Source organism: Ambystoma mexicanum, chromosome 5q (genome assembly GCF_040938575.1).
Source record: "Ambystoma mexicanum isolate Mex_15411 chromosome 5q, UKY_AmexF1_1, whole genome shotgun sequence".
Taxonomy (NCBI): domain Eukaryota; kingdom Metazoa; phylum Chordata; class Amphibia; order Caudata; family Ambystomatidae; genus Ambystoma; species Ambystoma mexicanum.
The window spans coordinates 103,577,983-103,605,873 of record NC_090933.1 but is presented as its reverse complement, the minus strand read 5'-3'; the positions used below and the strand labels follow the sequence as shown (position 1 = coordinate 103,605,873).

The 27,891-nt window shown below is 45.2% G+C and overlaps 1 protein-coding gene across 2 annotated transcripts in view; it reads right to left on the bottom strand.

The window, feature by feature from the left end:
* Nucleotides 1–27,891, bottom strand: part of ELP2 (elongator acetyltransferase complex subunit 2) — a 1,316,635-nt gene that overhangs the window by 586,401 nt on the left and 702,343 nt on the right. For both annotated transcript variants that reach the window (XM_069620606.1, XM_069620607.1), the window contains exon 10: nt 17,375–17,475. In XM_069620606.1, the coding sequence (XP_069476707.1) occupies nt 17,375–17,475 (101 nt within the window). The remainder of the gene's footprint in view (nt 1–17,374; nt 17,476–27,891) is intronic.

The following is a 27,891-nucleotide window of genomic DNA, read 5'->3' as shown; positions in this document are numbered from 1 at the left end:
AGAAACACTCAAAATTCCATATCTGTGCTTCTCTAGTACACTAACAATAAGGCCTTTAACAAAGTCGAACTCCATTTCCTCATATACTGGTTTCACCACCCATTTCTTACTTCTTTTTCCAAAGGTCGTAGTGTAGCGAGGCATCCCTACATTTCCCGTAGTGCTAGACTGTTCACGGCCCACATTCTCGTTATGGGCCAAGACCGCTAGTAGAGTCCTATGTTTCATGCCCTGTAAACTGAAATGCAATCGCTTTGGCCTGTACTTTAGGCACATATTGTGGAACACCTCCAATTTTCCTGTGTGACAGAATTCTGTCAGTCCCCTCAAATCTCTTGATAGAGTTTTATCGAAAACAATCCTCTCAATGGCTTTGTGTGTAGGTGAAGATGTAATCAACAACTTCTTCTTCCGTGACTCCTCTGTGGGGAAAGGGCCATGTTCACATTGGAGGAACTGTTGGTTTTCTGTCCAGCGGTGAACGTTGGTACAGTGGTGCATCAGTGACAGCCATTTTTCAAGTAGGATTTCCACTTACCCTTCACAAGTTTTGGAGCTTCACCAAAGATGATTGCTGATAGACTGGGACCACTGTGAAATACTTTCAAACCTTTTTTTTTCCCTGCAGCCGTGATTTTCTTATTGATTGATTTAGCAAGATGCCATACGTCAAATTGATGTTTAATATGTGGGAACTGCTCTCTCATTGTCTTGGCAATTGAAATGTGTCTGTCCGTGGCTATGAGGTCGATGTGTATTCCCCATGATTGTAGATATTGCAATAATTTTATAAATCCTAGTTTCTCCATGGCCACTGAGGATTTACATTGGGACACCTGCACGACCACCGAACTTGCAGTTTTCTTACTATCCATATCCTGAAAGTGGTAGGTGCAGTACTTGGCAGAAAATCCAGGGCTGTCGCACTGTCCATCTCCGGCTAGCCTGAATCGTTTCCCTTCGACTGTACTTGCTAGAGACAATTGTTCAATTTTCCAAGCATCACTAATGTCCGGAAACAGATAATCATGTTGGTATTTGTAGTACTGCGTTTTAGAAATGAAATGGAGTCCCACAAACTGAAAGAAAGACTCTAACTTTCTAAAACTGGACCCACTAAAAAGTGAGGCAGCTGCACACAGTAGATTGCCTGCTGGCAGCTTCCCCAGCATCGGTTGTGCAGACTATGAGAATACAGGCGGCATGTATTTTGACGTTACTGCCTTGTTTTTGACGAGTCACATTAATCAATGGCTTCCCACATACTTTCCCTCTGACGGAATGCCCACATTTCAGCATACTTATAATATCCATCAAACAACTGTCAAATACTATGTATTTGCCCTCATTCATTAGACTGTCATCCGGCGTGAAAGTTGTTTCGGACTGTGCCGTTGAGGACATATCAACAAATTTGAAAGAAATATCGCTGATATCAAGTTCTGATGCGTCGTTGGGTGCTGCTGCTGGTTCATTCTCTGTCATTTCAACATCTGTTACTTCAGCATTGATGGGAGAACACAACAATGTCGACAGCTTTTTGAGTGGCATTTTTTTGGCGGGTGTAGATTGTGTGAATTGATCTGCGACTACTTCAGAGCTATCTTCAATACATTCAGTATCATCTTCTTTTGGTGGTGCGGTCGAACTGTAGCAATGGTCCAATAAAACTTTACTGGATTCTCCGGACACATTCAATTCATGTTCTGGCCATTGGACATGAGCATCTCGAGTCTCAACACGCCTCGTCTGAATTAATAGTTCCTCCATAGTGTAAATGGTCTGGCAAGCAACATCTCCCATTTGCTTCACTGTCTGTGTATGTATAGTTCGTACACCCACGGGTAACTACAGGACAGATTGGAAAAGGGATGTTCATTTTAAACACAATATAAAGTATAGTACAATTGACAGGAAAAAAACATAATATAGTCCCCAACACAAAACAATTCCTAAAATTATGAACTGTTTGTAACTAACCTTATTTTTGTTTCTTTTCTTTGCAACTTTCTTGACTTGAACTTCAACATCTGCACGCTGTTGCTCCAATTCGTTTCCGCATGTCTTCCCTTCCTCTTGCGCTGCAACGACTATATTTTCTGGATCCGCATAGACAGCACGGAATGACGCTCCATCGACTCCCTGAAACATACTACTTTCATTACTATGTATCACAATATTGAAAACATAAAACACACATGAGGACAAACACACAGGTACATCTCAATAGCTAAACATGAATTAAACATTGTGTAGAATAATCAAACGACAAGTATTCGAGCTCTGATGATCTAGTTCGATGGAACTGTCAGTATCCATACCTCTGGCTCCGCATGGACTGCCACGAATGGTTGTATTGGAGAGGAGGCATTAGCAACTCCCTGAAACACAGTACTTGCATTAGTATGGTTTTCAATATTGGAAACATAACACACACTTGGAGTCTACGGCACAGGTACATATAAAGAGATAACCACAAATGATGCATTGTCTAAAAAAATTAAGGAATATCTAAATATGATCAGATTTCATTGACTTATTTCTCTGATTTCTTTACATCTGCATCACCTACAAGGGATGTTGTAATTGTAGAGGAAGCTCTGTCGTCTCCCTGAAACACAGTACTTGCGTTAATAGGGAAGAAAGGATAGCAAATGGAATCACATTATATGACGCTCGATGGAGCTGTCAGTATCCATACCTCGTGCTGCCGAAGAATATGTAGGGATGTTGTAAATGTAGTGCGCACTTCCGAAAGCTGTTGCGTTGATTCGTATACAGAAGGTCCCGCTTCCACTTCCCCTGGAATTACTTGAATGTCAGGCGCTCCATCAACTGCCTGAAACATAGTACTTGCATTAGTAAGGATTACAATATTGAAAACATAACACACACTTGGGGTCGACCGCACAGGTAGATATCAATGACTAACCACGAATGAAACATTGTGTAGAACAATAAAACGACAAGTATTCCAGCTCTGACGATCTAGTTCGATGGAGCTGTCAGTATTCATACCTCGTGCTGCTGAAGAACATCTAGTGATGTTGTCAATGTGGTGGACGCTTCAGCATCTCCCTGAAAGACAGTACTTGCATCACTATGGATAACACTAATTATAACTGAAAACAAATACCAGTGGACAATAACTAAGGTGTATATCAATTGGAAAGCACTAACCAAACATTCGGTAAAATAATTACACGATACAATAAAAATATTACTTGACATGCATAAAACAAGTCTGTAGCGGAATAGCCAAGTAAGATTACCTGATACGCACTAGAAGTGGTTGATAACTGCGAGCACGTCACAGATGTAGAATGTTCTTGCTTCAGATTCAAGGGATAGTCAAGCAGTTGTAAAGGTACATTTTTGATTGATAATGAAATGCCAATATTAAAAATTGCCATGTAAGGAGACAGAATACTTGAGAGTAATGCTATTGAAAATGCACAATATAGCACAGTTCCCTGTGTCCATATATAGATTTCGTTTGTGGGTTATGAAATCGAAAAAGAATATATTGATAAATGTCATTATTCAAAAAGCTATACACTCATATCAATGTCGAAAGTATTACAAGGGACAGAACACCTAAAATATCAATGAATCCATTTGGCTACCTACACACTACCGCAAGGCCTAAAGCTAAATCCAGACACTTGACTCACAAGTGGCGGAATGTGGACGAATAGAGTGAGAATAGCGTTTGCGAGCAATTTATGTGTCGTTCGCCGTTTATTCTTCTTTGTTACCCAAGATGTTGTGTACATGTTCGAGGAAAAGTGCCGGCTGCAGATGCGGTATCGATCACCCCTCTTGTCCTCTAAAACTTGTTGGACTCTACTTTCCAGCTCATCCAGTGGATATCCGCAATATCTGACCCATTCTCTTATTCAATCAACAGTTTTCGGGAACACATACATTGTAGTGCCTTCAGATTTAGCATGGGTCTTCGAAGGGCAACCGCTAATCGAACAGGCAGGCATTGTTGAAAATTCTGAAAAGTAAATATCAACATTATTATACAATCTTGATGAATAAAAATTTGATACAAAAGTAAATGAACCATACAATGTTCAATGCAAGGTTTGTTTTGGTCGCAGGAACTATACCAGTTCATCATGGGCGGCTTAGTATTTGCATAAATTGCAGAAATGTATAAATGATATGACTAAACTCTGAACATGTGACTCGTCCCTTGGATGTTCTGTCTTGCACGAGAAGGAAACATGCTTACATTATAGACTGGACCACCGAAGGATGCAATTCGATGACAATTGACACAGATGAAAATAAATAGATCTATTGATAGCATAACAATGGAAACTCAAGTCAATATCAATGAGACCAATGAACATAGCACTATTGAGTACTCTACTCGCAAATAGATAGAAATTTAAAAATCAACGAAACATGACTAGGATACATGGCCTTACCTTGACCAACAAACAGTTGGATTCAGCAAGCAGAGCAGTATGTTGCAGGAGAACAGGTAGATGGCCACAGGTAGCACACTGACGAGTTTGCTCGAAGCGGTCACAGAGGCCATGTGAGCGATGGGCCCTTGGTGTGGGATACCTTTTGAAGTGTACATGCTGTTTGGCACCTTGGCCGTTCGCGCCCCTGACAGCCCCCCATGGCAGCACGCATCCACTGGCGCGAACCGCCTTTGATAGAGGGGGGTGGGAATGATGGGCCTGGGCGTGCAGATAAGGCACATGAAGACTGCTGAATGCGGACACACTTATGTGGATTGCAGGGGGGCGGCCTGCTTCAAGGGGGAGCACTACCTGGAGGCACGGAGTCTGAGGAGGCCATGTGAGCGATGGGCTCTTGGCGTGGGATACCTTTTGAAGTGTACATGCTATTTGGCACCTTGGCCGTTCGCGCCCCTGACAGCCCCCCATGGCAGCGCGCATCCACTGGACTTGTTGTTATGGACTTTTGTTTTTGTTATACTAACCACTTTTTTATACTTTATATAGTTATACTTCGCCTTTGAAGGGGAGCGGGGTGGATGGATGGATGGGCCAGTGGGCGTGCAGACAAGGCACAGGAAGGCTGCTGAATGGAGACACACTTGATTCATTTAAAAAGTCAAAACAACCGTTGTTAAAATATAGGTGGTGTTTTATTTTGTTTCTTTTTTTGATGGCACAAAAATACAAAAAACTTTACACATTGTACAGGTCAGGTTGCAGCACAGCAAGGGAAAATCCCCTGTACTGACCGCTGTCACTCGGGAAAGTTTCTCTTATGGCACGAACAGCACAGGCGGGTATTAGTCTTCGAACGCGGTGTCCAAGCCTCCCGTGAAGCCACCATGTAAAGGAACGATAGGCCACCAGCCGGTACCACCTATGAAAAATGATGACACAAACTGTTTTTAAATGACCAAAATAAGTTGATTAAATGTTTGCTGTCAATGACAATTCTTGTAACTAATGGCATTCTGCTCGGACAAATGCTATCTAAACACTGCACACTATTGAACATGCGTTACAATGATATGTAGATGTAACTTTGGATATAGGAGACGACCATGAAATAGTAGTGGCATCACAAGCAGATTATACTTACTCGTTACTCGGATTACGAGGACGAACAGTTGCACGAAGTTCGTGCATAAGCACCATCATTAACCTCAACACGGACCGTGTGAGGCAGGCTGCCCTGAAGTCTGGCAGCTCGGTGATGCATTGCGGTCGTGGCTCGCCTTTCCGAAATGTAGGCCACACAGCAGCAGCAGTTCTCCTCTTCGGTTGGCATTAGCTCGCACCGAATGCATGTGCACCAGGTGGCACCACCATCCATGCGACTAGGTCCAGTGTCTTCATCCGTTGATTCGTCCTGCTAACTGCCGTCCAAAGCCCCATCGTTTTTGCATGTTTCCCTTTCCAGTAGTTCCTCCTCGGTATACTCGGGCTCGTACATGTAGAGCATTATTGTAGCCATTTTGTGGTAAACAAACTAAAATAATTTATAGCGATGGTACAGGTGTTCACACGGGCTACAAGCGGCAAAAGTAGCTGACCAGAGCACAGAAACGAGTCACAGAATACTCAAAGTAACACAGAGAGAGGAATGGAATCGAAAATCTACTGCTGTGTTTTGTGAAACGGACTGTTTATACTTATTGAGGAAAGAGGCGTCTTGCCATTTCCATGGCGACACGTCATTAGCTGAAGCGCAGCGATTGTTCACACGAGACGTGCTTTGGCGTTGTGAAATGGGCGGTACGCGTCTGCTGATGACAGGCTCAGAGGTGGGGGATATGATTTAGTGCCGCAAAAGCAGGTCAGCCAGGGCGATGGGGCAAGTGATAGGATTATCACAAAATGGCACCGCCCTGGTGCCTGTTTTCGCGTGCGTTTAATGGACGAAAACTCGGGTAAGGTCCATAGGAAATGTTTCTAAAATCCAGCGACTTGGGCTTAAAAACACATGCCCGACCCGTAGGGACAATAAACATTTTTGACTGAACCATTCCTTTAAAGAGAGGTTGAAGTAGTCATGCAGAGTTCCACGTAAAATCCTTGCAGTTTCGAAAGTCTTTGACAGTAAAAAGAAACCCAAGACAAAACGTGGGGAAGGGAACCCCCACCAAGAGAAAGACAGGTTCAAGCCCGGCAGAGGGAATTGTTGAATTGTGGGAAAGTAAAGGTCAAAAGTATAACTGTGAATTTATGACAAGGTAGACGAAGCCTAACAAAGTGATTGAACTACCAGCTTGAAGCCCAAGACTGAACTGCTGAATTCTACCAGTAAGCCAAAGTGGGCAAGACTGAGAACTGTGCCATCCACCTACCCTTTTTAAGAAAATCTCTAGACCCTATGGTGGTGAAAGTGGGGAAGACAGTTGTTATTTAAGCCATTCTGACATTTCTTTTGAGACACTATTTTCCTTTTGTATTCCCTTAACACATTTGTCATTTTGAGAAGGAGGCAAAGGTTAGCTTTATTTTAGTATAGGCCTTTTATTTTGACTAGACTGACTTGGAATTGTTGGTTATTTGTTTAATGGACAATCCTACTCCCATTCTAGGTTTAGGGGCAGTTAGGAATTCTACCAACCCAACCAAAATACCAAATAAAGCTTTTGGAAACGTATATCTATTGTGTTTGTGTCTACTATTCATACCATGCCTTCCTTACAGCTCATTCTTTTAAACTTGTTTCTTCCTTGTGCACACTTGCATCTTCCCTTTTCTGTTCCTTGTTTTCCACCATGCACTCTTGCACCTTCCTTTGCTTTCTTATCGTGCCTCTTGTGCACCTCACATACTTTCTTTTCCTTACATGCACACTGTCCTCTCTTCACCATGCACACTTGGCACTCTTTGCAAAAAGTCTTTATGACTCTTTTTAATGCCTTTCTTTCAATTTGCTTTTCTTCTGCGTTGATAGCGCAACTTCCAAACACCTTTCTTTCACTTTCTGTACTTCGCACACGTTATTTCACTTTCGGCTCCGCGCCGCTTTGAACTGTGTCTTTCTCCCATTCCGTTCCATCAGACGCACGCTCCCGGGTTTCTCTCTCACTCACTGGGCAGTGTCAAGTTGATAAGCGATCTCTCTGGTTACGCTGGGTTGAGGTCAGGGTCTCACCACCTGCCCCTCAGGCACCATTGGGACCAGAACAGGAGCAATGCACTTAACGCCAACAGCAGGATACCGGCTACCTTGATCCAGCTCCTTGGAGGCACGGCTCCCTAGCCACACTGCAGCCCCTCACAAACACTGTTCTCCTCCAGGCTTCAACTCGTGCTGCTCTCTGCTCCTTGGCTTCTCCTGTTCGGACAGCATCCCCAGCTCGCGCCACTCGTTGTGAAAAACCAGACCTTTTATAGTTGGAAAAACAGTCAAGTGGATTCAGGTGTCAATGGTCATTATTAAATGCCTGACCCTGTCTTTCCCCATGTTGTTTCTATTGGTAATCCACATTGATCTCAGTTGCCTCTTCCTTGTCCCAGTATGGGTTGGAAACGGGGAGGGGGAGATGGAAGGGTTTTGGAGAATAGATCTATTTCCTGCTACTCTATCAGTGAATCGACAATGGGCATAGGGACATCCTCTAACTTGGTTTTCCCTCAAGGGTATGGTTGCCCCCTTACATGTTCCTGAAAGTTTATTATATAAAAGGTGAGTCTTGGTGGTATTCCCTTTGATCTATATTGGTAGAGGATAACTGGATATTAATATCAGACCTCTGTCTTTGTTTTAGTTAATTTTTCTTCCTTCCCCACCTTGGGCAATTGACTCTTTCCTTCCTCCCCCTTGGGTCATGGACAGCAGGGTTGGAAAATTAGGGAAAATGAGACCTGGATTGCCCTCCCCTGGCCAGTTGAATAGAGGACTCTTGCTGTCTTAATGGGAGAATACCTCTAGGTTTCTCACAAAAGCGGTATTGTTCGGTGAATGTATGAACAGAACTCAAAGTTGCTGCTTTGCAAATAGAATCTAGAGGAACATTTGCAATGAATGGCATGGTAGCCCCTGTGCCCGAGTAGAGTGAGCTCTAGGTGTAAAGGGTAAGTCTCTCTTGGCCAGAGAGTAGCAAAGTGTGATGCATTTAACAATCCATTAGGAATAAGCTGATTTAGAGACAGTATCCCATTCTCAACAAGCTGCCACAGAGTCAAATAATTGTTCTGTTTTTCTCAAAGGTTTAGTCTTTTCAAGGTAATATACGACCGCTCTTTTAACATCTAATATATGAAGGCTTTTTTCAGCTGAGTTGGTGGGGTTCTGAAAGAAAGTAGGAAGTTAAATTGATTGGTTCACATGTAACTTTGAGGTGAATTTAGGCACAAACCGATGGTGTGTGCGCAAAACGACCTTACCTTTGTGAATAGTTACGAATGGGTCCTGAACTGAGAGAGCCTGCAGCTCACCAACTCTCTTTATAGAGTTAATGGCCACCAAGAAGGCAGTCTTACAGGTAAGGGCCTTAAAACTAGCCTTATGCATTGGTTCAAAAGGAAGTGCCATTAATCTTGAGAGAACAACATTCAAGTCCCATCTGGGAAAAGGGTTGGAAATAGGAGAGTGAAGTCTCGTTACCCCTTCCATGAAAGCCTTAATCACAGGAACTTTCCGCCGATGAAACCTTGCTCTGAGATGTGATATACGCAGAGAGGACGGCAAGGTGGACCTCAAATGAATTAAAAACAATTCCTGAGTCTAAAAGGTGTGTTAGATAAAGGACTCTATATCTTTAGGTGAACAGTCAATAGGGTTGATGTTTTTAGCATTGCACCAGATGACAAAAGGTTTCCATTTATTGGAGTAACAATGCCCGATGTTAGGTTTCCGTGCCTCTAAGTATGTCCATACACATTTAAGGTAGTTGGAGGTACACAAACTCTATGACTTCAGGAGCCAAGCTGCTAATACGAGTGTTTGGGGTCACGGATGCAGTGTTTCCCCTATGTCCTGTGACAGCATGCTGTACGGACAAGGCAGTTTCCTGGGAAGGAAGACTGAAATTCTCATGAGATGAGAGAACCATGGCTGTTGAGCCCACATTGGAACCACCAGGGTCATAGTGACTTGTTTTGGTGCATCTTGTGTACTAGCCTGTTGAGAAGGGGAATCAGGGGGAAAAGCATAGGTAAATCTCCTGGACCATGTTATCCAGATACTGTTCCCTTTGGACCGCTTCTGAGGGTACCTTGAGGTGTAGTCTGGGTATTGGGCTTTCCCCAGAAATCGCGAACAGGCCGATGTCTTGAAAACCCCATTCTACAAAGACGTTGAGTAGAATGTGCTCTTGCAAATGCCACCTGTGTTCTACGGGCAGGTGCATGTCTGTGCTGAGCACATCTGCCAAAAGATTGTATTCCCCTGATACATGTTGTGATAGTAGGAACATGTGTTGAGTGCCCATTTCCAAATGTGCTGTGACATTTTGGATAGCCCTGGAGAGTGAGTGCCCTCCTGTTTGTTCAGATAGTACATGGCTGTGGTGCTGTCTGTGATGATCAGAACTGTCTTCCCCTGAAGATGTGCATGGAAGGCCTTTAGTGCTTTGAACACTGCGAGTATTTCCAACAGGTTGATATGATTGGATGCTCCTGATGTGAACCACATGCTGTGCGCTGTCGAAGGAGATTAGCCCACCACCCGACAGAGATGCATCTGTGGCGAGAGTGGCCTCTACTGCGGGGGTAAAAGGTTTCCCCTGCAGAAGGTTTTCCTTTGACCACCACTGCAGAGAGTGAACAAGGGCTGTCGAGACAACCAATAGATCGTCCCACTGGCCACTGACCTGACAGAACTGGCTCGAGAGGCACTCCTGCATGGGGCGCATGTGCAGACGGGCGTGTGGAACTAGGAAGATGCAGTATGCCATCATTTGCAGGAGCTGCATGGCTTTGCGTGCGGTTACCCGCTGACTGGTGTGAGAAAGCCTTTGGATCCAGACCCTGGGGGTGGACCAGTGCTGGAGGATAACCTCGGTGAGGGATCTTCGGGGAGTGGGGCTGAGGTAGTCGATGGTGAGACATGGCATCCCCCCCCTTTTTTGTTCACCAAACTCATCCTATATTTTAGGATGCTCTGAGGTGCCAAATCCCTCCACCCCTTTCTACACAAACACTGGGCCGAGGAAGAGGGCGACTGAGAATAACAAGACTAACTCTTATACATCGTACTGGACATGTCCCGTTGGTTCAGGCACTTTACTCAGAGTGCAGACACTTGATACCAATTTGCTCTCCTCACACGGATAAAAAGCGGAACATAAAGACACACTCTGAGCAAGGCGGAACACGAGTACAAGCAGAACTTCTGGGGTGAAGGCGAACCTACTGGAGCAAAGTGACAGACTAAGGGACGAGAGCAGCGGGTTGAAAACCCCAGGAGTTCCGTACAGGAGGTTGCTGCCAACAAAAGACTGCAAAAGACACGTGGAGAATGCCAGAGTCCAAAGCAGAAGTATGCATTGTGTTTCAAGGACATCAGCAACCCTCCCGGGTAAACAGCAGATTTGGGGAGGCAAGGCCAAGTCTGTGGTACTAACCTTTACTCGTGAATTGGAAATCGTAAAACCAAAAAAGAAACTCACACAATCAGTGAGTTGGCAAACGACCTGAGAGACCAGTGTGTGTTAAAGATTGAAGTGGCAACATCAAATCACCAGAGCAGGGTGCACGCGTTTGGATGAGACGCAAAGAAAGGCAGACCTGTGAATGAACTTTGAAGTAAGGACAGCTGTGAAATCAGGGATACCGAGTACTATAGTGGTCCAGCGAAAGAAGTAGCTGACTCAAAGTCTTGGTGAAAGGTGCATTGTTCATAGTGATAACGTGAATTAACTGTAAAAGCGAAGTGATCAACATTAACCCAGAGAGAAGGGGAGAGCAAAAGCTGAACATTGAACTTCCAAGTGGTCCGGCGGAGGTCTGTAAAGAAACCCACACACATTTGAAAGTCTTCGACATCCGAAAACGGTCTGAGCCTGACCGAGGGAGACCCGAAGTGTAATAAGTTTGGGGAAGAGAGCCCCCTGCAAGTTTTGTTGAACTTTGTTGTGAAAGATCTGAACTCGACAGAGGGGGACCAATGTTTTCTTTTTGTTGTGAACGGTACGAGTTATAGGGCAAAGTAGGAGTTTTTCCAAATCCAGAATCTTTAATAAAGGTTTTACAAACTGTACATTTTGTGTCAGTGTCATACTTGTGATACCATGCCTCCCCTACACTGGCTACATAATGAGGGATCTGGAACAACCTGTTTTGAACCCTTGCATTGGAGGAGAAGATGAGACAGTCTTCTGTTAGAATCAGAGCTCCCAGAAACTGTTTGACTTGGCTGGGGACCATACTTGATTTCTTCTCATTGATAGAGAACCCTAGATTGAAAAGGAGAAGGAGGTCTACTGTCCCCTGGGTATTCCTCAGACATGTTCTGTAAAAGTCTCTGGTTATGAGCCAGTCATCAAGGTAAGGATCCACGGGGATGGATTGCCTGCACAGGTGAGCCCCCGCTACCGTTAATACCTTTGTAAACACCCTTGGGGCTGAGGTAATGCCAAAGGAGAGAACCTTGAACTGATAATGAGTGTCCTCTATCTTGAACCTGAGGTACTTTGTGTGCACTGGCAACATTGAAATATGAGAGTATGCATCTTTCATGTCCAATGTGGCCAAGTATTCCGCTTGTTGCAACAGTGGGATTACTTCCTGAAGAGTTGTCATCTTGAACTTTTGAGGTTTCACATATTTGTTCGTAAGATGCAGATCTAAAACAGGGTGCATGGTTAGATCCTTTTTGGGAACAGGGAAGTATATTGAATAAATACCCTTGTTTACCTGGAGATGAGGGACGGCTTCGATGCCTCTCTTTTCTATAAAAACCTGGACCTCTTCCAACAAGATTTGCAGATGTTCTGATGACAGCCATCTGCTCCTGGGTGGATGGTAGCTGGGTAGTCAGAGGAATTGAATGCAGTAGCCATGAGCGCTGATCTTGAGTACCCACTGATCTGAAGTGATCCCCTCCCATGCATGGGTAAAAGATGTTTGGAGTGCCCCCAACCGGAGAAGCATGGAAGGGTAGCCATACTGCAGGGTCATTCAGTGGTTGAGGCTGGGAGCCTCTGGAAGCAGAGTTCCTTTCTCTACCTATCCCTCATTGAAATCCCTGCTGTTGTGGGGACTGAAAACCACTGGAGGTACCCTGACCGGAATACCAATGGGTTCCTCCAGAACGATACCGTCCCTGTGGGGAGCGGGAGAAAGGCTGCCCATGAAAGGGTCAGGAGGTATTGAAAGCTCCTCACTGAACGAGGGATTTGGCTGAGATCTGAATAAGTGATTTTAAGGTCTTGTGCTCCGTTTTAGCGGTTTCCAACGCCTCATCGACGGTTTTACCGAAGAGGGCGTCATCCTACACCAGTTTATTGATGAGGCATACCTGGGTTTGTGGCTTAAAGCCTGTGTTCTTCAGCCAGGCGGGGCTTTTAGAAGTGCGAGGACGCGTTTAGGGTATTTTCAAGAATATTTTGCATGACCTGCCGTCCTTCCACAATTACGGCTAGAAGCTGGTTGTGGATAGGTTCCGGGACACTCTGGAGGCCCTCCTGGAACAGTCCCCATTGAACGTCACTGTAGCTCGCAAGGAGCGTGGTGGTGTTGTTGGCAATCCGGGTGCAGAAGGCAGCAGAGGTGGTGACACGTTTGTAGAGAGAGGACCATTTTTTGCAATCCTTGTCTGGTGGAGACTCCGACGAGGATAGTAGCACTCCTACCCTCTTCCATGTTATTGTGACAACTAGGGAGTCCGGGAAGGCATGGCCCCTGATATACAGAGGGTCTGATGGCACCAGGCGGAACATCTTCTCCGCTCGAGGGTTGACCCCACAAGTGAGCCAGGTTGTTAACAAAGAGGGGGCCAGGCATTTCTTCAACGAGTTTAAGATGGGGATAGCCTGACTGACCAGGACCTTTTCCTTACGGATGTTCTTCATGAAGTCTGATTCAGGGACAGCTTCTTGGGTGGCGATTTTAAAATGATCAGCCGCCTTCTTAAGCAGGTTGTTAAAAAGCACCTGATGGTCATTGGGTGATGAGTCCCTGGGTTGAGCGACAGGAGGAGCGTCCAAAAAAATGTTCACTGGGTCAGGGTCATGGGGAGGCGTAGAGTGCCATGTGTCCTGATCATCCGAAGGGACCCAGTCTGGGTCTTGAGAGGCAAGGTCCTGAGCAGTGTGGCTAGGGTCATGAACCTAGTAGATGTCCTTGTCGGCGTTGTCTTGGTCATCCTGAAATTCACCCACCTGGGGATCCGGAGGACGTTGTTCCTCCATGGATGTAAACTGTCCACCTGTTGAAAGGAGTCTCTGGGACTTCAGAACAGACCTATGGCGTTCGAGAATATCAGCAAACTGGCCTGTACAATTAATACACTTAGCCATTTTGTCCATAAATGCCTCAAATGTATCTGAAGGGAAAAAGGCCCTCCTGTCGCGCTTCTCAATAAAGCTAGATATTGACACAGGTGTGTGAGTTTCAAAAAAATAGAACATTTTTAATTTCTTATCGTAAATATAAACACATATGAGTCGAAAGACAGGTTAGTTGAAAAACATGAAAATAAAGCACATATGAAAAATCTGTTGTCAAAATAGAATCCAATCAATGCAAAATAATACTTTCACTAAGTCTGAAATGTATCTCTAGTCCACCCAGAAGAGCCTGAATCATCAGGAGAAGGAAAGGCCTGGGCAGTTGGAGCTAGATCCTGCTACAGGGCCCTAGAAAAGGTGGACAGGATGGAGAATAGCCCTTGGGTAAAGGGGAGGCCTTTTGGGGGTCATAGCTGTGTAAACAGGCTTTAGAAAGCTTCTCCCAAGCTTTGGGAGTGTTTTCGATGAATGGACCCTTTCGGAGCAACTTTTGACGCTACTGCATCGGGGGGCTGGGGATTTAAAATAAGCGCCAGCTGAAACTGAAGACTTATCACTGTTCATAGGCCACAATGGCAGGTGCACAGAGGGCATTGAACTGTAAGGTTCAGAGGGTCCGGCGAAGGTTTTCGACGGGCCCGCGGGTGACAACCGCTTTCTCAGTAGATCCCTCGAGGAAAGTGTAGGGGTTGTGTGTGAAAAGCAGGTGTTGCATGTGTACCCATGTCACTGTGGTGTGCCTTTTCCATTGCACTGCCGGTGGCATGCTTGTCGGGGGACACATGGGAATGTGAAGGTTCCACTGTTAGGTCAACGGCCTCTGAATCAGAGCTGTGGCTGTCAACAGACTCCTCGTTTGAGGTGCCGGTGTCGGTGGGGGAGTGACTCGCGGCCTGTATGGCGTAGGCCGCCCACTGCTTCATGCGCCTGTCTTAAGTTCTTGGACCGAAAAAGTTTACAGGCCTTGCAACACCACTTGTCGCGATTACGAGAGAGCCACCAATTGCATTGGCAATGGGTATCTTTCCAAGGAAATGTTCCATTGCAAGACAGGCAGAATTTAAAAAGCAGAGAGAAACGTCAGCCAGACCAAAGAAAAGAGAAAAGGAGGGGCAAAGGAGAGGCATTCTCGAGAGAAAGCCAGTAATAACAGGGGCCCACTCTCCCTACTTTGAGGCCGAGCCGTAAGCAGAAGGATCGTCGGCGAGGCAGGATCAAACGTCGAGTAGCCGTCGAGAAGATAAGAGTAAACCGCTTAAGAATGGATCAGCAATATGAACTCTTACGAGATCCGCCTTTGTGCGACCGACTAGATAGGTGGAAAAAAACAATCATGTGGCACCTCGACGCATTAAGGATTTTGGGTACACTACATGTCACATTAGGTTTAGTGTTACAGTCACGCCCATGTCGACGTCCCTTTTCGATCTTTGAAAAAAAAATGCAATACTCTACGAGGAAAAATGTTCCTCGCCACCAGCACCAAGTCTGAGTTACAGGAACAGGTTCGCACCCATTGCCGGAAGTTTAAACGGACGGTGGAGGTGATCATGGACCCGAATTGCAGCCAGCAGCATCGGAGCGAGGCTCTTCAGATGTGTGAAGGAATTCTGCGATTACCAATAGATGTCAGACTATATCCACAGCACGTGATTCTAAGCAGATTCACAAGCATCAGAAATATATTTACATATTCAGAATTGCTTGCTGTGAGCATCCAACAGACTACGTGGCAGAGAAGTATGTTTAAGACTTTATTTTGTTGTGGTCAGAAGGAGAAATGGGATGGACCCCTACAGGTACTACAAAAAATGAAGGTCCTTTTAGTTGAACAATGTCAGCATGGGTTAAACTATAGTAAATCAGGGATCTAATAATCTCATAGTCTAACTGGTCTCTCTCTCTGGTCCTCCACTCCAAGTACAATCTCAGGTATAGAACACTTACCTTGCTATTTGAAATGCTTCCTGGGATATAGTCCCTGACCAGCTCTTCAGGGATATGGTGCCTGGCTCGCATCCATGGGATATAGTGCTTGGCTTGCTTCCAATGGACATAGTGTCCTACAGGCTGCTAAGTGATACAGAGCTCAGCCAATTTCTAAGGGATATACGGTCCCACTCAATTTTATGACATATAGGCGACTTCTAACATCTAAGGGATAAGGGGGCCACTCGCTTGCAATGAATATTGTGCCCGGCTCACTCTCGGGGATGTAGTGAGCATCCCACTCCGCAACAAGAGATATAGAACACTGCTCACTCGGCCAGTTTCTCATGGATGTAGTGCCCAGGACATTTTCACAGTGACAGATCTATTCACACACTGTTTGGGTGGGTACCCTCGGCCACATTCTTCTATTCCGCTCGTTTTTGGGGGTACATGTCCTAAGGCTGTTCTGCCACTGCAGCTTCTTCAAGCCACTATGATATCTATGCGCCTCACTTTTCTCCCAGCTACACCAAGTCCCTCAGATCACTATTCTTGCTTTCCCAAGTCACTCCACGCCTTTTTCAGTTTCTCAGCAATCCCCTTTACTCCTGGTAGCCTTTTCCCTGATGATTTTGAAACAGGCCCTAGTTTTTGACCGAGACGAGAGGCATGCCCTAATTGGCTGCAATAGGCATAGGTTCAGTGGCTATAATCTCGTTGACTATGAGGCTTTGCAGTTCTAGCCTCGGGACGGAAGTAGTTGAAAAGCGTGGGTGCCATTCTGGATTCAGACCATGTGCATGTGCTCTGAGAGCATTTGTGAGGTTAGAAGAGTGTTTGGTCTCCCTCCTTTGCTTGCCCTGCTGTTTGAATAAGCCTAGTTGCCAATCTTCTTCCCCTTTACCTGTGCATTTTGGCTTCCCGATTGTTTTGAAGATCAGTGTAAATGCTGTTTACAATCCTCAGTGCTAAATATGAAGAAGTGTTTTTCCTATTAGCTATGCCAGCAAAACGAGGAAAAGATATCCTTCTCCTTGGATGCGCTGCTAGTGGGGGAAGGGTTTGAACAGATGTAGCCCTCCCCCGGTATGGTAGGGTCTTAGGCTGTCTTAATTCACGTCCCCAGGGAACAGGTGAAGTAGGCCCGATAAAATGGATGGAGAGTTTCTCTATGGAGTGAGAGAGTTGCAGGGATGTGGTTCTCCCTGGGATATGGGGTGTCTTGACTTCTCCCCAAGGAACGGGAAAGGTGGTCCCATTGAAATAGCAAGGGATTTGAGGATTGCCTAGCACCTTACCTTCACCAACTGCAATATCCTGGCTATGAGGAGGAAAAGGACAACTTTGGGAGGCGGTTCGAACATGGGCGCCATCAAACAGTGCAAGGAACGGGTAGTAGTTATTTGGGCAGAAGAGCGTTATTCATATTACATATTTTGGTTCGATGTGTACAGGAGCTAATACTTGAAAAAGAAAAACCTATACTACTTTTCTACATCCTTTGGTAGCGGAAAGAATGTACTTTACCTGTTCTAGCCAAACTCCGGACTCTTCATCGGGTGCCCAAAGAATCATAGTCTTATCCATTGATGCAGACAATAGGCGCATAGGCTGATGAACCTTGCCATCTAGAATAAAACAATGCCAAATAATAAGTAAAAGCAAAGAACAAGGTTTAAATCGAAAGCGAAATACAACCAAGGGAATAACATGAAGTGAACAGGCCTAAAGGTACATAGTTAAGTAACCAATTCTTCTCTCCCAGACTAACTGTAGTTCTCCAGTATTGGTAACTTTCGTAGATTTATACGCTTGCATTATTCCACACCGTCAGACTGTGAATCTACTAGTACATTAGAAATACAACATAGCAATATGCTGCAACCACAGAGAGAGATTATAGCCTCTCCACCTCGTTTTGGTTCTTTATTCTAAGCCAATTAGTTCCATCTAGTGCAGCCATCATCAGATTTGAACCCTCAGTCCTGTCATTCAAGAATTCGGTAGGTGCAGCATTGACAAGGAAGTGGGTGTGTCACATTGAGGGGCAGTGCTAGGGGGACTAATGGATAGAAGTTCAGGGGCTACAACCAAAAGGCTAACTAGCCCAGCGCCCCGACAGTTCTGACATTAGCATAGCCCCGGATCTTTTCCAGACCTAGCAACAGCCCATGTCAAATGTGAATCTATGAAAGATACCAACGGTGGAGAACTACAGTTGCAGACAAGTAATTCCTCTCCAGCACTGGATCTTTCATAAATTCACATGCTTGAATAGAGCACAACGCAGCAATAGCACATGCATATAGCCATATGTAGCTTGTGGCCCGGCTAGTCGGCTACATACTGGCACACTGAGGGAACACACACACACAGGGAGAAAGAAAGACACAGACAGCAGGGAAAATATGTTTATGTGAAAGTGTAGTGTGTTTATGTGTGTCGTGTGGGTAGGTGGCAGGGTTACAGCGTGTCACATATGAATTTATAGAAAGTAGTTATTTGTATTTATTCTTCACTTGTGAGACAGTTTACACATACATTATTTATGTACTATTATTAAACCAATAAGTACATTTCTTTTTTAAAATAGTTTCAAAAAACGAATAACAACCACAAGCCCATTGCATCCTTTTTAAAGAGAACTCCTACCTGTGAGAAACCTTGTGTTGGACCCTGTGACCTATGGGACCAAGTCCCCATTCAATTTAGCGTTTGGACGTTTAAAGTTAGGATATTGTGCTTGTGATTGGTTCCCATCATTGTATTGCATCTAAAGTACGTACCTGCATTGCATGATAAGTTATTTGATGATGTCTATTAAGTGAACTTAATGGTGATTGTATATTTTGTATTGATATGATATGTTATGTTATTTATAACGCGCTTAATACCTAGAGGTTTCCAAGCGCGGACCCGGGGATCGAACCTGTGGTGCTCTGTGTCGCCTTGCTTCCAAGGCGAGCACGTTGCCCCTGAGCTAACTATTATAGATTATTGTGTGATGGTACTACGTACATTTTTCAGTGTGTTCTAAAGGCCTAAAATAAAAAAACGATTTTTATAACTGACTGTCTAAATTGAACCGTTGTGTGCTATCCTGTGTCGACTCATTGAGGGCACGTAACCCCACTCTCATGAGACTAAGCTTGACTGCTCCATCTATATACCTTGATTGGGTTTTGGATAGCCCCTCAGAGCTCCCTGTTCATCCTAACTAGGGTGACCTCCAAAAATCTGTCCACCAGGCCAGATTCTAGAAATCCATTGAAACAGTGATAGCGGGGGGAGAGGTAGAGTGGGAAGAGGATAGTGGTAGCAGTGGGAGGAGAGGAGCAGTGGGATTTAGAGGAGTGGTGTGTAGGGGAGGCACAGTATCACAAGTATGACACCGACACAAAAGATACAATCTATAAAACCTTTATTAACTTTGTGGGGTTTGGAAAAACTCCTACTTTGCCCTATAACTAGGATGGGAGTCGTCTCGACCATCAAAAAATAAAGAAAAGGTAGTCGTGTCTGTCAAATCAAAATGGCCTATGCAACAAAATCTAATGCCTGTCCTATCTCTTGTACAGAAAAATGTGTAAATGAGGTACGTATATAAAAGGAAAATCAGTGTTCTTCAAAGAATAAATGTGGCTGAATCAGCTCTCCTCCCCACGTTTAGAAAGCACGGAATATGGCAGTTTCTATAGGCAGGATGACACACTGTGGCTCGGCTTTAACACTGAAACAGTTCAGAACGTGGATCGAGGCCTGCCTGGCCTTCTACGTTTAAGGCTCATGTTCCAGTCTTTCCCAAATAACGAAACAAAAAGTTCACACCGGTCCCTCTCTGCCCGGCTCAGACCTTGCACAGTTCAATGTTGATCCCCCCTCTGCCGGGCTCAGACCTTGCACAGTTCAACAATACTTCCCGGGGCACCCTTCCCCAAGCTTTTTACACTTTGGTTCTCCCTCAGTCGGGCTCAGACCGCTTTTCAGATGTCGAAGACTTTCGAATGTGCAGGGCTTCTTTTTCAGATCACAGCAGGACCACTTTGACTCAGAATTCAATGATCCGCTTTTCCTCTCCCCTTCTCTCAGGGCTAACTTTGTTCAGTTTCGCTTTTACAATTCATTTACTTTTATCGCCTCAAACAATGTACCTTTCACTGAGACTTTCGAGTGGGCTACTCCCTTTCGACGGACCACTCTGTTACTCAGTATCGCTACTTTTACAGCTAAGCTGGCTTTAAAGTTCATTTGCAGGTCTGCCTTTCCTCACGTCTCATCCAGACGCGTGCAGCCTTCACGTGTGATAATGTTGCAAACTTCAATCTTTCTTAGTACACATGGGTCTCTCAGGTCACTTGCCAACTCACCGGCTGAGCGCGGTTCACTCTTGCCTTTTTGATTTCCAATTCACAATTCAAGGTTAATACCAACTCGGTCTTCTCCACAGGTCTTTCATGGACCTGTGGAGGCAACAACCTTCAGTAGGGAACTCTTGGCGTTTTCGGCCCGCTGCTCTTGTCCCTTGGTCCGTTGCTCTGCTCCAGTAGGTTCACCTTCGCACAGTAAGTTCTGCTCGTACTCGTGTTCCACCTTGCTCAGAGCGAGTCTCTAGGTTCCGCTTTTTATCTGTATGAGGAGAGCTAATTGGAATCAGGTGTATACACTTGAAGTCAAGTGCCTGATTGCCTGACCCGATTAGCGGGACATGTTCAGTACGATGTATAAGAGTTAGTCTTGTTACTCTCAGTCGCCCTCTTCCTCAGCCTAGTGTTTGTGCAGAAAGGGGCGGGGGGGAGTTGGGACATCGGATCCTACAAAATAGGAGGGGTTGGATTTACAAAAAAGGGGGGATACCGTGTCTCACCATCGGCTGCCTCACCCACACTCCCTGAAGACCCCTCACCCAGGTGATCCTCACGCACTGGTTCACCCCCAGGGTCTTGATCCAAAGGCAATGGCCGTGCCCTGGCCACTTGAGAGAGATTCCCGGGGACTAGTAAGTGAGACACCCTTTGGTTTCTCACACCGGTGAGAGATCATTACCTCAGAAGGGCCTTGAAGGTTGCGCTAGCAAGCCCAGTGTGAGAAGCCTGAAGGTGTCTCACCCGCTAGTCCCTGCGAATCTGTCATCCAGGTGGCCAGGACATGGCCATCGCTTTTGGATCCAGTTCCTGGGGGTGGACCAGTGCAGGAGTATCACCTGGATAAGGGGTTTTTGGGGAGTAGAGGTGGGACCCTGGACGGTCGAGACGCAGGATCCCCTACCCTATAACACCTTTACAGCATCCTACCAGGTAGGATACTTAGGGATTCAACCACCCCACCCCAGGACACAAACCATTTCTCACAGACAACTCACTGTGAGGGAAAACGGACTAACACCCAAGCCATATACCTGAAGGGTCCCAACACGATGGTCAGGCAATTACTGATCATTACACACACCTGACTTCCATCACACTCCCCCACACATTGTGCTACAGAGATCTGAGCCAGACAGAGGGATCAAAAGGGAACAAATATAGTGCTAGAGAGATCTGAGCCTGACTGAAGGGGGTCTGAGTGAATAGTGAATCACCTAAAGTGAATACTTGTAGAAATCCAAAGAGGAAAATAACTTATCGTTTTTGTTTGGTTGCATCAGGTCCTCTGAATGAAGAGACTTTGAGGAGTAAAGAGACTTGCATACAGAAGGTCCCGATATTATGATTGAACTGTATCCTCATGCTAAAAAAGCCAGAGACTGTGCTACACTCGAGTTAACCACCTTGTCCAGTGTTAAAAACATTTGGAAGGGAGGCTATGGCCCTGAACATCCTGAGATTCATTTTGAACACTTCTTTCTTTTTGTAACATTATCCCCCACACTTTTTGTATTTAGAGGTAAGAATTGGCAATACGTATTTTAGTATAGGCCCTTTTATTTTGACAACACACCACTAGGACTGCGTTATTATTTGATTGTTGCAGCTTGCTCCCATCTGTAGATCTAGGATTATATAGGTGTTTATCATACCGTTTTTGAAGTTCAATAAACACCCTTGAACTGTGGTCACTTGTGTCTGTCTTACTGTTGATACCATGCCTTCCTTACATGTGGTGTCAGTGGTGGGATATGACTGAATTGAAACAAATTGGGGAACCCTAAAATTTCAGAAGCTTAGCCATAGACCCTTCTGTGGCCACGAAAGGGTCAATAGGTTTTGATATTTGTAGCTACTACCCCTCCAGGGAAAAGAGGAATTATCCCCACAGACTTACTTTTGATACCCCCTCCTGGGTTTTATATAATATTGGTCCCAAAATCTGGCCTGGCCTGGAAATTCGGTCTCCACGTTCTGGCAGGCGTCATAAATCCCGACTTCCGGGGAAACAAAGGTTCTCTTACAGAACCATGGTGACATCCCATGTGAAGTATATTGTGGAGACAAAATTGCACAGGCAATTCTTGAAAAAGCTCTATTCCCTCATTTTAAAGTGAGTGAACAGGAAGATATGGAGAGAGGTACATTAGGCTTTGGGGTATCTGGTGAAGCTTCTACGAATGAAGAAAAAAGGGAAGCAGAGTTTACTATTTTTCTCAATCTGGCCTTCGCTCAGCGAAATGATCCAGCCCTTGCTGAGGCTTTCTTGCAAGCAATTCCCGAAGGAGAGGGGGTACAAAAGGGAAGTCCTTTTTTCTTCCTAAAACAAGGATTACTGTTTAGAAAAGAAACATCCACAGAAGGCCTAAGCAAAAATCAGTTAGTAATTCCTAAAACCTACCGAAATATCGTATTATAGATTGCCCACTTTCATCTGACAGGGGGACACTTAGGCCAATCCAAAACCCAGGCATATATCAGTAGGAAGTTTTAATGGCCAGGTATCCATGCTGATATAAAAAATTTGATTCAGACATGCGAGATATCTCAAATAACCAGTACCCACATTCCCTTGCCTGCCCCTCTGAATCCTTCAGCAATAATAGAAATCCCTTTCTCTAGGATTGGGATGGATATCATTGGAGAAACCTCTAGACTGGGTAACAAATATGTACTTGTGTTTGTTGATTATGCGACCAGATACCCTGATGCATTTCCTATGTGGAACACCACCACACAGCATATTATAAAACACCAATGACCATACTCTAGAGTTGGATATCCTAAGGAAATCCTGACGGATCAAGGATCCAATTTCATGAGCAAGCTCATGGGTGAAGTCAAGGAGCTACTCCATATCACCACCTTAAGAACTTCTGTCTACCACCCCCAAACCGACAGATTGATGGAAAGAGTCAATAAAACTCTTAACATGATCCTGAGGAAATTGGTAGACAAGGATGGGAAGGACTGGGACCATATGATCCCCAGGGCACTATTTGCAGTGAGAAAAACCCCTCAGGCCTCCACTGGATTCTCTCTTTTTGAACTACTCGAGGTAGAGAACTTTGAGACATCCTAGAAATGCTCCTGGAAACCTGGGAAGGAAGAGAAGAGGCACCTATTACCCTTTCGCAATCTGCTACTCAATTGCGAGAGCATATGAGACTTGTTCAAGATCTAGTGTATATTCATATGGAAAAAGCCCAAGCACCACAAAAGTCCACCAATGACAAAAAAGAAAGTTTGAGGTTGTTTTCCGTAGGACAAAAATTAGGTCCTCTTACCTATTTCGGAAAACAAACTTGTCTCTAAGTGGCATGGGCCATATGAAATATTGGAACGCACAGGAAACTGTATTTATAAGGGAGCCCATCCTGACAGGAAACAAAAGACCCATCTGTACCACGTAAACCTCTTAAAAGAGTGGAAGGAAAATCCTTTAATATCCCGAAAATGCCAAAATATTATCTTGCTTGGTGCCAGAGGAAATGGATACCTTTGAATTAATTCCCCGAGAGCTATCTAATCAGCAACAAGAAGATTTACAGGTTCTAGTTATAGCATTTCCCGATGTATTCTTGGAGGATCCAGGAAGAGTGAAAGGCACCTATCCATTTACTAAGCCTCTATTCGACAAATTGGACAGACTGGGTGTCAGCTATACAAATTATGCTGATGACATCCAGATCCTCATTCCCCTTTCGGGCAATTTATCCGCGGATACAGCCTCAGTAAACGAGATTTACATCCTCATTCAGGCATGGACCCAATGCCTCTGCCTGAAAGATGAAAAAACTGAGATCCTTATCCTTGGCTCCCCCAACAATCTCAAAAAACTTGACACTAACTACAGTGCCTTCAATATTGACGGTAATACAATCTCAGTCGCCAAAAGAAGTGAAAACCCTTGGATTCTACCTGGATTCCACGTTATCCCTAAAAAAACAAGTAAATTCCCTGCCCTCATCCACCGCCTACACTGGCAAACTTATCAAAGCTTTTAGAAACTTTCTCTCACTAGCAAGCTGCATTACCCTAGCCAATGCCCTCATCCTATCACAACTGGACTACTGCAATGCACTGTATGCAGGAGCAAACAAATACATTATTAATAAACTACAGACTTGGAAAACAACGCGCTCAGAACGGCCCTGAACCTCCCTACTAGAGAGCATAGCTCTAACATTAGGAGAAACCATAACTGGCTAAAAATCAGTGATGGGAGCCTTTACAAAATCGTTACGTTAACCTTCAAATGTTTAAATAATGCAGCCCCCCCCATATCTTAAGGAAAAAATATTAAGAAAATCCTCTGCACGACCAACCAGGACAGCCAACTCCTTTTGTCTCCAAATACGCAGATTCAGTCTAAAAAAAACAGAAGGGAACAGCTTCCCTGTACAAGCAGCTCAGAACTGGAATGCACTACCAGTTGAGTCAAGAAGGGACCAGCTGTATGGTAGCTTCAGACGTAATACCCGCATCTGGCTACGACACAATGACTACTAGACCCCTGATGCCCCTCTTATGCCCGGCCCTCACCTCATCTATTAACTCTGTTACTGTGTAACTGTGCCTGTAAAGTTCCTCTGTACCCGTCTATACCTGTATGTAACAAATGTATATAATAGATATATTTTATATAATGCACGCAACTAGCAAACTGTAACTAAGCAAACTATAACTACGCTCTAAGTATTCTTGATATGTTGTACGCCCAGCTACCCAAGGGTTTCGGGCGCCCTATAAACAAACAAACAACCAATCACTATATTAGAACACCTAAAGGAAAGGTGGTCCATCTGAAATCATGTAGACTCCCGGAAGCCCGTAAACAGATAATGGTTCACGAAGTAAATGTAATTTTAAGAGCCAATATCATCGAACCCTCTTCAAGCTATTGGTCCACCCCTACAGAATTGGTCACAAATCCAGACCATTCCTGGAGGTTTTGCATAGATTTCCGCCGAGTTAATGCCATCTCAGATTCAATGCTTATCCCATGCTAGGCATCGACGACGTAATTGATAAACTATGGAATGCCACCTTTCTATCCACCCTAAACCTAACCAAGGGGTACATGGACCTAAAAAGCAAGAGACAGCCTTTTTCGAGGCCCTTCGGACTGTTTCAGTTCATCAAAGTCGTCCTCCCTTTTGGCTTACACGGGGCCCCCACCACTTTCCAACGACTCATGGATAAAATATTACAGCCCTACTCTGATTTCTGTGGAGCTTATACTGACAATATAGTCATTTATAGTAAAACCTAGGAAGACCACCTTGTCCATCTTTTTACTGTAAGGAGAGCCCCCAGGGAAGCCGGCCTAAATGCCAATCCATCCAAATGCAGGTTGACCCAATCAGCAGTGAAATACCTTGGATTCTTTGTAGGGTATGATAGTGTCCAGCTTCAACACAGAAAATAAAGGCTGTCCTAGATACCCCTACACCGAAAACGATAGACCTTAGAGCATTCTTAGGGCTAATTGGTAATTACCGTAGGTTTATCCCTAATTTCTCAGGCAGAACAGCTAAACTGACCGACAAATTAAAGAATGATGAACCCCAGAAAATGTACTAGACTGACGAGGACGATGTGTGTTACAACCTAAAAAAAAACCTGTGTGCCAGAACCCAATCCTAAAGGTAGTAGATTTCTCAAAAGAGTTTGTATTACAAACAGATGCCTCCCTTATAGGGCTAGGAGTAGTCTTGTCACAAATTTGCAATGGATTGGAACACCCCCATCTTATTTACTAGTCGCAAACTCTTCCCACGTCAAAGACATTACTCTGTGTTAGAATTAGAGGCCTTTGCCATCAAGTGGGCCATTACCCATATTAAATATTACCTCCGAGGAAGAAAGTTCACACTCGTCACAGATTATTCTCCTTTAGTTTGGATTAGCCAATAGAAAGATTCTAACCCTTAGGAATGCAATGGTTCTTAGACCGGCGACCATACTGTTTCACTGTGGAGCACCGAAAAAAAGCAAAGATCAAGGGAACGTAGATTTCCTTTCTCGGTTCCCTTGGGAAACAGATGCGGCTACATCGCATACGGGAAGGGAATGTGAGAAACCTAAGGGTGTCTCACCCACTAGTGCCCAGGGATCTGTCATCCATGTGGCCAGGACACTGTCATGATCTCTGCTTCCAAAAGGTCAGGGTTTTCCCAACTCCCTTGGAAGCAGATCCATAACCCAGGTTCCGAGGGCCAACCAGTCCCAATTGGGACCTTTTGGACCCAGTCCTGGCGCCAGTGGCACCAGGCTCATAAATATGCCCAGTCCCAGCGCTGGAAGCGCCGGGCTCATAATGCTTGGGTGGACTTACCTGCAGCAGACCATGCTGCTTACTTGCCTGCCAGCTGAGCCTCTGATCCTCTTCTGTTTGGAACTACTTTTCCTGTTGGGTGGGGCAGGAGCCACTCCCTAGATTCAGAACACTGGAACTCTTCTGGAAAGCAGGAACTCTTTTCTTACCTAGGCGTGGCTGTGGAAGGAGATACCTAAGCACTACAGGAGGCTATTTAAACCACACCCGGTGGATGAATCTTGCTTTGCGTTATTCTGCATCCTCTGCAGCAGAACGCTCATCGTGTCTTCTGCATCGGATCCTAGGCCTAAGGAAAAAGGCTTACCATCCTGAATCCAGTCTTCAGCAACACCTATAAAGACAAGAAAGAACAGGTTAGCATTCCGGCATCTGAAAGACAAAGGCTTACCTACTCTTCGTGCGCTCCGGAGGTCTTCACACTGCATTCCGGCATCTGAAAGACAAAGGCTTACCTACTCTTCGTGCGCTCCAGAGTTCTTCACACTGCATTCCGGCATCTGAAAGTCAAAAGCTTACCAACTCTTTGCACGCTCCGGAGGCCTTCGGCGCTGCACCCTGCATCTGAAAGACAAAACAAGGTGCGTTTAAAGACATTGGGGAACTTTGATACTCACGTGCCACTACTCCTTTCCACATCAACCCCAGTGGGTATTCCGGCACCCTGCAGCCGCTCCAAACTCGTACCTGCAAAATAAAAGACAGTTAGAGCGCATCGTGAAGCAGGCAACAAGCGCTTACTTACGTGCTTCCAGGCGCTTCTATTCATCACACGGACTCCATCTTCAACTCACTTCAGCCCGTCATCCGCCATCGCCGGAACCTGCAAAACAAGAGACATCATTACTAAAGACTTTAAAGACAATAGAATTACTCGAAACTTACCGTTCGTGCAGTAAACGACAGACAGCAGTCCTCTGAAGTCAAGAGGCCTGCGCTACCGATCCAGTGAAGAAACTGGTTACAGCACCCTGCCCCGAGGCAGATGGAGAGCTCGGCATTCACTTACCTAAGGTGAGAGCGTTAACCTTTGGGGGTCTACAGGAGAGCAAGAAAGGAAAGAGATAGGGACACCCCAATAACCCCAGTTCGTTATCCCATATTTTCTATCTGCAGACATCTTACTCTTGAAGTCAGGCATACAGTGCACAGAGGTCCAGCCCAAAGAGCCAACCGGGTGCTACACATCACCTTTGAAGATACGGTAGTCGCCCAGTCAAGACCGGCGCCTCTGCGAGAATCAGGTGAGCGTTACAGACACGCCGATCGCTTTTGGATCCAGTTCCTGGGGGTGAACCAGTGCGGGAGGATCACCTGGATGGGGGGGGGTCTTCAGGCAG